This window comes from Chlorocebus sabaeus, chromosome 16 (genome assembly GCF_047675955.1).
Source record: "Chlorocebus sabaeus isolate Y175 chromosome 16, mChlSab1.0.hap1, whole genome shotgun sequence".
In the NCBI taxonomy this organism is placed as follows: Eukaryota; Metazoa; Chordata; class Mammalia; order Primates; family Cercopithecidae; genus Chlorocebus; species Chlorocebus sabaeus.
This window is the reverse complement of record NC_132919.1, coordinates 28,333,947-28,344,998: the sequence shown is the minus strand read 5'-3', so window position 1 is coordinate 28,344,998 and position 11,052 is coordinate 28,333,947. Positions and strand designations below refer to the sequence as shown.

The 11,052-nt window shown below is 39.8% G+C and overlaps 1 protein-coding gene across 1 annotated transcript in view; it reads right to left on the bottom strand.

Moving 5' to 3' along the window:
- EFCAB5 (EF-hand calcium binding domain 5) overlaps positions 1–11,052 on the bottom strand; it is a 169,448-nt gene continuing 158,396 nt past the window's right edge. The window contains exon 22 of the mRNA XM_008010917.3: positions 1–731. Coding sequence (XP_008009108.3) covers positions 541–731 — 191 coding nt within the window. The 3' untranslated portion in view covers positions 1–540. The remainder of the gene's footprint in view (positions 732–11,052) is intronic.

The window sequence follows — 11,052 nt, the reverse complement described above, 5'->3', positions numbered from 1 at the left end:
TAAAAATTAATAAGTTAAAAATGACTTGAGTTGTTAAGGCAAGAGTAGGGGGGCAGAGAGAGGGAAGAGGTGATGTTATAAGTCTTTGAAAAATTAGAAAAACAATTCTCAGTCCATTTCTTAAAAATCTTTATTATTTGGTATTCTTTTGGTTTATCTTTATTATTTGGTATTCTGTTTGGTATTCTTGTTTTCTAAATCCTCAGTTGTTACTTTGCACCTTATAAGAATGAAAAATAACTACTCAATCAACCATAACAGTTCCACAGCAGATACAAAGCTCAAACTGAAAGGAAGCTTTCAAATATATTCTATAACATACTTAAAAACACTTGGCTATGGCTACCTTCGCTGGATATTTTTTGGCTAAATTTCTTCTTAGGTACCACTTTTGGGTTTAGAAAGTGCTGAGATAAATGTTAGGAGCAGATGATGTTTATCGGTACCCCTTTCCAATGGAAAATATTTTATAGTTAACAAACAAAACTGAACATGAACAAAGGATCCTAAATACAGTACCAATTCCATTATCATTCATGATCACTTCTCTTGCAAACCTTCCCCTGGCATTTTTGCATACATATAATTGTCAGTCTTGGAGGGCAACGGGGGTGTAATAGAACTATTTAGTTTTTTGGTGATCTTCATGAGAGCTGAACAGATGTGTATCCAGTGGTATAGATGTTCAATGACAACATTACCAAATTTCCATACTTCGGTTCGGGAATGACCTGCATCAGGAAGAAAAAAGTAAGAGTGGATAGTTTTACACTTCACTATTAAAATGATAAGTTCCAGTATTATGATTAAAGTTCATTAGATATGTTTTGAGTCAAAACCAAGCAGAATCTTGTATAAATATGTAATTACAGGACTATGGATAAATTTTGGTGTAGTCATACAATGGAATACTTGACAGCAGTTAACAAAGAATTAGAGTTATTTGTATTCATGAATAAATCTCAAAATATTCAATAGAAAAAGTAAGTTATAGATATATGCACTTTTGGACACAATTAAACAGTTTTAAAACCTGCAAGATAGAATTATATTATTTATGGATTCATTAGCATATGGTAAAAATAGGAAATCATGCATGAAACTAATACCAAATTCATGATAGTATTATCTCTAGGGAAAGACAAGAAGACAGTGGGATCGAGGAAGGATAGAAATCCTTAACTGTTCTTATAATGTTTTCTTTAGAAAGTCTAACTCAAACATAGTGTTAAGGTTGGATATAAAATATAGCTTCATAATGACTATGCAGGTGTTATTCTCTATACTTGCATGTTTGAAATGTTTTCTAATTAAAAATTATTTAAAGCTATATAGTAACTGCACACCATTATATGTTTTAAGTTTTTTAAATTGAAAACTGTTAAACTGTCATTCATAAAAGTTGCTTTTTCCCAGGAGTCAGTGACTAATATTCAAATAGAATGGTCCAATGGAAAGACTATATAGAGTTGAACAGATGTGGGTTCTGTCCAATGGAAAGACTATCTAGAGTTTAACAGATCTTGACTCTACACCAATGAGTTTTGTCACTTAACTGCTCTGAGCCTCAGTTTCTTCTCTCATAAAACAAAATTGGAAGAATTGTTTTTTCTTTTGAGTCAGGGTCTTGCCCTGTTGCCCAGGCTGGAGTGCAGTGGCATGATCATGGCTCACTGCAGCCTCGACCTCCCATGCTCAGGTGATCCTCCCACTTCAGCCTCCCAAGTAGCTGGGACCAGAGGCTGAGAAAATATTTGTGAAGATCTGTCACAGAGTAGTTGCTCAAAAATATTAACTATTAGCTGGGTGCGGTGACTCACACCTGTAATCCCAGCACATTGGGAGGCAGAGGTGGGTGGATCACTTGAGGTCAGGAGTTCGAGATCAGCCTGGCCAACATGGTGAAACCCCATCTCTACTAAAAATACAAAAATTAGCCAGGCGTGGTGGTGGGCACCTGTGATCCTAGCTACTCGGGAAGCTGAGGCAGGAGAACCGCTTGAACCTGGGAAGTGGAGATTGCAGTGAACTGACATTGTGCCACTGCACTCCAGCCTGGGTGGCAGAGTGAGACTCCATTTCAAATAATAATAATAATAATAACTATCCCCTTTCTTTCAGATGCCTCTCACCCACAAGTCTGTTTTATTCATTTCTGTTATTCCTAGTGACTAACTCACTGCCTAACCCAATACATGTTTGCTGATTTGAGTAAACCATTTAGTTATAATTGAGTTCAAGCTTTATTATTTATTTATTTATAATTATAAATAAATAATTTATTCATTATCTTTAATCATAGAGATGGGGTATTGTTATGTTGCCCAGGCTAGTCTTGAACTTCTGGCCTCAAGCAATCCTCCCACCTAGGCCTCCTAAAGTACTGGGATTACAGGCATGAGCCCCCGCACCTGGCTTTTTTTTTTTTTTTAATTGAGCAAAAGCTTTTAAATATCAAGTCTTCCATCCAATAGCTTATTAACAGTAATGACAATGATCTATTAGAATTGCTAAGCAGGACATATTTTATTTTCTTGTCTTTTATCAACACAAAGGAACAAGATTCTCTGAATTAGGTTTAGCTGTCCTATGGTTTGGAAGGAACTATACAACAAAAGGTATACTACGGGATACACTAAGGCACATAAAATGTGGAAAACATTCACAAGTCTCAATTTTTATTTGAAGCTGACTTTAAAACGTGGATCCAATTAATTTTCTAAAATTCTCTGTTTTAACACACACATACGCTCACACACACACCACCCTGGCATTGTCTTTTCTCATTCAATTGTAAGTCTTCAATAAATGTTAAACTGAAACATTAAATTAAGGAATAATGAATTAGGTATTTCAAATACTAAACATCTTTCCAGATTATAGCTCAGTAACATTAGAGAGAATTATGAATAAAAACAAAAACAGGTGCTGCTCATGAGATCACACTCAAAATACCTGATTCATTTTATGGGCAACACTAGACCAATCGACATACATATTTAAAATATTGAAGGTGCATTTGTTACAATTCTTTTTTCTTTTCTTTCTTTTTTTTTTTTTTTTCTCTGAGATGGAGTCTCACTCTGTTGCCCAGGCTGGAGTGCAGTGGCACCTTGTAGGCTCACTGCAACCTCTATCTCCTGAGTTCAAGCGATTTTCCTGCTTCAGCCTTACAAGTAGCTGGGATTACAGGCGCCTACCACCATGCCTGGCTAATTTTTATATTTTTAGTAGAGATGGAGTTTCATCATGTTGGTCAGGCTGGTCTCGAACTCCTGACCTCAGATGATCTGCCCGCCTCAGCCTCCCAAAGTGCTGGGATTACAGTGAGCAACCGCGCCCGGCCAATTCATCTCTCTTTCTATTAATTAGTTTCCTGGAAACCCTGCAAGGTAAATGACACAGGTTTCTAAAGATAATCTTAATGTCTCAATGATATGAAGCTAAATAAAATAAAATTCAACCTAGGACACTCCTAAAAGTCTAATTTTCGGAGACAAAACAGCTCTGCTGCTCCCCTTAGCTTTTCTTCCGCCCTTCCGTAATGCCCATGAAGAGCTCTGTTCCTTTGACCCCTGCCACAGTGTTCTTATCTGAACATCCACATGAGCAGACGCCCATCTGCAGCCATTATTAAGCTAGTTGCCATCTCCATGGTGATTCAGCGACACGAGGATGGTGAGCAAGGTCGTCGCTCTCTTTCACAAGACCCTGTTGCTTATTTCCTGTCTTATTGTTACCGAGACAGAAGCTCCGAAAGTGTCTGGACGGTGGTTCCTGTTTCCCTGTCCTTTCCAGAGGTTGATGCGTTAACGACCTGCTCTAACGATTCCTCTAATGAGCCTCCAGCGCTCTGCTGGGTTTCCTATTAACGGTTGAGTGCTACTGCCCTCTTGTGGTAGATGCATGCCGGATCTTTGCAGCTTGGCCCACGACAGACCCCACTCACACAGACTTAGTAATTTTTTCAAGCAGATAAACGCTTCTTTTATAACCATAGAAATAACGCTTTTTTTTTTTTTTTGCTTTGCTTTGGAAAAGTGTATAGTAAATTATTTGAATACGTCTAATGTATAGAGAATACTGGTCGACCTTTGAGTCTATTTATGGACATTAGTTCAGAAACATGATATTTTTGTAGGTTCTAGTTTAATCAAACTTTTAATTACACAGTGAATTCATTATGCTGGAAACACTGGGCTATAGTAGGATATTTCTGAATTAAAACTCCATTTATGGATCTCTGCTTTTAACACTGGATTCATAAAATTAAATCTTTGGGAATGATGGATAATTAGCATAGATGGGCAAAGCAAAAAGAAAGAAGTACTTAAGCTTCAAGTACAAAAGTTAAAATGTAACTGCTCCTTTCAACTAACAATCCAAGATCAGCCGCATTTTTTGCTGTTCCTCTTCTTCATTAGTTCTCTTAGTTTTCATTCCCATTTCTATTGCTTCACATACCCCAAGTCACTCCTTAACATTACAGCCACACACAATGAACTGAAGGTCCCTGCAGCAATAGAAGGGTATGTGTATGCAAATTTCTTTTCTTTTCTTTTTTAGACGGAGTTTTGCTCTTGTCATCCAGCCTGGAGTGCAATGGTGCGATCTTGGCTCACTGCAATGTCTGCCTCCCGGGTTCAAGCCATTCTCCTGCCTCAGCCTCCCAAGTGGTTGGGATTACAGGTGTGCACCACCAGACCTGGCTAATTTTTTTTGTATTATTAGCAGAGATGGTGTTTCACCACGTTGGCCAGGCTGGTCTTGAACTTCTGACTTCAGGTGATCCACCTGCCTTGGCCTCCCAAAGTGCTGGGACTGCAGGCATGAGCCACCATGCCCGGTCATGTATGCAAATTTCAATCAGTTTTTTTGTAGGCAGGAGAACTTACATCTGCCATGGCAATCAGGCACTTAATATGTCATTGTTAATTTAATGTGATCCCAAAGGCACTGTAGGGTACTGCCTCCCAGATTTATCAGGAAAAATATCAGTGTTACATGGGGAGTTAAAAACACATTTTTCTCGAGTAATCGAAGTTTGGGGGGAAGTTTGTTCCAGGATGAATGCTGGAATCAGTTTCATTCCCATTGCAAGCATATTTCTGTACAACGTCACAAGCATAATTTCTATACAATATCACATAATTTCTGTACAATATCACATGTAGTGGCTTTTTTAATGATATAGCTATAAATCAAGTCATGTGTAAATTGAAATCAATGCAAATTATATTTACAAAATTCATAGTTTAATGTAGTGGCCTCCAAGTTCTTTTGATCATGTACCTCTATCAGTAACAAACATTGAGCACGTGACCCCATATATATATATATATATAAATTATTTATTTTAAAACATTTTAAACAAAAAAGTAGAAATTAACAATGAGTTAAAAACATTATAAAGAAAAGTCCTTTGGTGGGGTGCAGTGGCTCACGCCTGTAATCCCAACACTTGGGAGGCCAAGGCAGGTGGATTGCTTGAGTCCTGGAGTTCAAGACCAGCCTGGGCAACACGGTCTGTCTCTACAAAAAATACAAAAATTAGCCAGGCAAAGTGGTGTGGGCCTCTAGTGTCAGCTACTAGGGAGGCTCAGGTGGGAGGAGGGAGGATTACCTGAGCCTGAGAGGGAGAGGTTGCAGTAAGGCAAGATCGTGCCACTGCACTTCAGCCTGGGTGACAGAGTGAGACCCTGTCTCCAAAAAAAGAAAGAAAGAAAAAAAGAAAGTCCTTAGTCCTTTGGTATTTTTCTTTCTGTCTGTCTTTCAGTGTCTCAACAGAATCATCTTTGATATTTTTCTTGCACCCCAGAGATAGTTTTTAAAAAAATCTTCTGGGGTACTTGCATTTAACTTTGGAGACCACCAAGTTAAAATATGAAAGAAATTGAATGAATAATGCTTTTCTAGATGATTAACATGCATTCAATTTTGCTACATCTGAAATTCCTACTAAGACTAATGTAAAGGAAAAGAAAGAAGAAAAGAAAAAGAAAAAGAAGACATAGGAACCGGGCATGGTGACTCATGCCTGTAATCCCAGCTACTCAGGAGGCTGAGGCAGGAGAATCATCTAAGCCCAGGAGTTCAAGGTTACAGTGAGCCATGATCACACCACTGCACTCCAGCCTGGGTGACAGAGACAGACCCTGCCTCTATAATTAATTAATTAATTAAAGAAGACATAAAACACAACGATAGAAAGATCAGGAAAAAAGAAACACCAATATTTAATTCCTATTCCTGTCCTCTCAAAGTCCCAACAACTTCCTCTCCCATCCTCACTCTGGCTGATGACTCTGCTTTCAGCTTCACTGTAAGATTGACACAAGCAGAAGGCAACTTCCATAGACTCCCACCAGCACACCTACCCCCTCACTCTCATCTGCACCTATGTTCTCTATCCTCTTGCTGTCTTACGCCAATTCCTCCCTTGATGCGGTAGATCCAGGGTAGTCAAGTAATTCATTGTCCAAATTGGTACACTTGAGAGAGAAAGAGGATGCTAACTGGAGAAGTCACCAGAACAACAAGCAAAAACTTGGGCTGTGCCAAGGTAAATATAGACTGTATGGTTACTCTAACAACAGCCCATCCTCTCTCATGTGCTTGAGGACATTGCTACAGGAATTCTCTATCTTCAACATTGTTAACTTCTTGCTCTCTACAGGATTTCCCATCAGAATCAAACCTACTGTTATCTTTCCCATCTGAGAAACAAAACAAAACCTTGACCCCATTGTCTCCTCCAGTTACCACACCATTTCTTTGCTCCCCTTCGTGGCAAAACATTTAGAATTGTCTCTACTCAGTGTTCCCGCCGAGACTTTCCTCCCTTTGCCAGTCATCTATTCACCAACCAGTCTCGATTTTGTATCTCCAGCTTAGACCTTTCTCCAAAACTCCAGATTTATTTAACCATCTACATATTCACATCTCTACTTCCATATCCAATAGATATCTCAAACTCAGCATGTCAAAATCTGAACACTTCATCTCCCCCGACCAAAGCCTGCTCCACCTACATGTTCTCCATCTCAGCTAATGGTAACTCCATCCTTCCAAACCATGAAGTCAGTCTTGGCTCCTCTGTTTCTTTCTCATTTCACACTCAAACTGTCAAGATATATTTTGACTCTGCCTCTCAAATATATATAATATGACAACTTTTCACCATTTCCACTGGTACATTCCTCATCTCTCATCCGGATTCCTGCAACAGCTCCTCTAGTTGGTCTCTCTGCATCTCTTCTTGACCTCCAAAGTGTCTTCTAATTATAGAAGCAGGGCGATCCTTTTAAAACACAGGTCATGTCATTCCTCTGCTGAAAACCTTGCAATGGCTCTACTTCACTGGGTGTTGTGGCTCATGCCTGTAATCCCACACTTTGGAGGATAAGGCAGGAGGATCACCATAAGCCATAAAATCAAGACATTATGATAGTCTTCAAGACCTTAATTGATTCAGTCCTCCATTACCTCCTGAACTCATCTCCTTACTTACCTCCTGTTCTCTGACCCTGCTGCTGACACCGTGGCCTTCTTGTTGCTATTTGAATACACTGGTTGTTCCTGCCTTTGCTTTGGCTGTTTTCTCTGCCTGGAATACTCTTTTTCTTTTCTTAGGATACAATATCATCAAGCAACACCTGGAATATTCCTTCTACATTCATATGGATGATTCCCTCACTTCCTTCACATCTTTGCTTAAATCTCACTTTTTTTTTTTTTTTTTTTTGAGACGGAGTCTCACTTTGTCACCCAGGTTGGAGTGCAGTGGCGTGATCTTGGTTCACTGCAACCTCCGCCTCCTGGGTTGGAACAGTTCTCCTGCCTCAGCCTCCTGAGTAGCTGGGACGACAGGTGCCTGCCACCATGCCCAGCTAATTTTTGTATTTTTAGTAGAGATGGGGTTTTGCATGTTGGCCAGGCTGGTCTTGAACTCCCGACCTCAGGTGAGCCATCCACCTCAGCCTCTCAAGAGTGCTGGAATTACAGGCATGAGCCACCGCGCCCAGCCTAAATCTCACCTTCTTGATAAGGCCTACCTGACTTCTCTATTTAAATTTTCAGCCCGTGCCTCCTCCCTGCCTCCTACCTTTGCATCCACTGCCTTACTCTACTTTGCTTTTCTCCCCCATAGCACTTATTTTCTACCATAGTATATAATTTATTACGTTTATTGCTTATCCTCTGCTCTCCCCTTTAGAATGTAAGCTTCTTGAGGGCAGGAATCTTGGTCTATGTCATTCACTACTGTACCCTAGGAACCTAGAACAGGGCCTGTCACATGGATAGCACTGAGATAATTTTAGTTGAGTGAAAGACAGAACAACAAAATTTGAGAAATATAAAGCAGGTGAAGAAGTGGTAGCAGACAGGAGAAAAGTGGAATCCTAAATCAGCAGTGGAGAAAACCTAGAACCAACCTTCTATATATCCCAGAATCCTCAAAGGGTTCAGAAGGGTTTGTTGAAGTTGTTTAGGAAAAAGGAGAGAAAATATAGGGATTTTTAAGACTAAATCTGGGAGATCCAATGTCTGAATAATAGGAATCCCAAAGAGTGAATACAGAAAAAAGAGGGCAGGGCCACCACCAGCATTATAGGTCACCTTGGTGTAAAGGTGAGGAAAACACACCTCCTGTGAGGGAATGCATCCTGTGGGCACAGAGCTTGGTGGATGAAAAAGATGCTCCTCCTCCAAGCAGATGTAGCTTCAGGTTAAGGCACACAGTCTAGTGAATGGAATCTGGGATACATTTTGGCCCCCACCCACCTCCTTAGCAGAGCACCTTTGTGCAGTGTACAAATTGCACAGCTGTAAGTAACAGTCTTCATGCCATGGAGGAAATCATCCAGCACTTAACAACCTAGATTTCACAATTGAAAAAAGCCCAGCCAGTACACTGATCAACTGATGAAAACAGACCCATAAAAAGGCATATCATTATGAAATGTTTGCAACTTTGGGGATGAAGGGATGATTCTACAGCTTCTGGAGAGAGATAAAACAAAAAAGGTCACACCGATTTAGAAAGGCTTCAGACTTCTTAACAGCAACCTTTGCCTTTTTTTTTTTTTTTAAGAGATTAAGTCTCACTTTGTTGCCCAGACTGGAGTGCAGTGGCATGATCATGGCCCACTGCAGCCTTAACTGGGTTCAGCTTCTTGAGTAGCTGGAACTACAGGCATGTGCCACCACACTTGGCAAAGTTTTTCATTTTTTGTGGGGACAGGGTCTCACTATGTTGCCCAGGCTGTCAACAGCAATCTTTAAAGTTGGATGACAATGGAGTCTTTTCCACAAAAAGTTAAACATAGAGTTACCATATGTTTGCACTCCAAAGGTATATACACAAGAGAGCTGAAAATACATGTTTACACAAAAACTTACAAACAAATGTTAATGGAGGCATAATTTCAGTAGCCAAAAAGTGGAAACAACCTACAGGTGCATCAGCTGATGGGTGAATAAACAGAATGGGTTCTATCATAGAATATAATTCAGCCACACACACAAAAATGAAGTACTGATACAAGCTAGAACATAGACGGACCTTGAAAACATTATGCTGGGTGAAAGAAGCCAGATACAAAAAGTTACGTATTGTGTGATTCCATTTATATGAAATGTCCAGAATAGGCAAATCTGTAGAGACAGAAAGCAGATTAGTGGCTCCCAGGAGCTACAGGGAGAGGAAGGAAGGAGTGACTGCCAATGGGTACAGGGTTTCTATTTGGGGTGATGAAAATGTTTTAAAATTAGATAGTGGTGATAATTGCACAATCTGGGATATATATTCAAAACCACTAAATTCTACACTTTAAAATGTGCAAAGAGTGAAATTTATGGCATGTGAATTATGTCTCAGTTTTTTAAAAAGACAGTGGAAAGCCAGGTGCGGTGGCAGCACTCCTGTAGTACTGTAGTAGCTACTTGGGAGGCTGAGGTGGAAGGACAGCTTAAGCCCAGGAGTATTTTTTTATTTTTCTGTAGACAGGGTCTCGTTCTGTGGCCAGGCTGGAGTGCAGTGGTGCAAATATGGCTCACTGCAGCCTCAACCTCCTGGGTTCAAGCGATCCTCCCATCTCAGCTCTCCTGAGTAGCTGGAACTACAGGCACATGCCACTACTCCCAGCTTTTTTTTTTTTTTTTTTTTTCAAGTTTTTTGTAGAGACAGGGTCTCACTATGTTGCCCAGGCTGGTCTTGAACTCCTGGGCTCAAGCGATCGGCCCACCTCAGCCTCCCAAAGTGCTGGGATTACAGGCATGAGCCACTGTGCCTGGCAAACCCTGGAGTTTTGAGTCCAGCCTGGGTAATACAGCAAGACCCCGTCTGTTAAAAATATATAAAACCTGGCCAGACACGGAGGCTCACGCCTGTAATCCCAGCACTTTGGGAGGCTGAGATGGGTGGATCACCTGAGGTCAAGAGTTCGAAACCAGCCTGGCCAACACGGCAAAACCCCATCTGTACTACAAATCCAAAAAAAATAGCTGGGCGTGGTGGCGGGCGCCTGTAATCCCAGCTACTCAGGAGGCTGAGGTAGGAGAATTGCTAGAACCCTGGGGGTGGAGGTTGCAGTGAGCCAAGATCACACCACTGCACTCCAGCCTGGGTGACAGAGTGAGACTACGTCTCAAAAAAAAAAAACAGTATATATATATATATATATATATGTATTAAAAATATTTTAAATAATATCTATTTTATTTATATATTTATTTATATATAATTTATTATATATTATTTATTTATATATTTTATTATTTATTTATAGATTAAATAATATGTATTTTATTTAAAATATATATAAATAAAAATGTAAAAAGACAATAGAGCAATGTCTTCAAAATTATCTTCCACAGCAAAGTAGAAATCAAGTGTGAGGACTGAATAAAAACATCTTCAAAAACGAAAGGTCTCAAAAAATTTACCACTTATACACTCTTTCTCAGAAAACTACTGGAGACATGTTACCTGAAAACAAGGGACTAGACCAAGAACGACGAAGAGAATGGCAAATTAAATTCCTACAATAG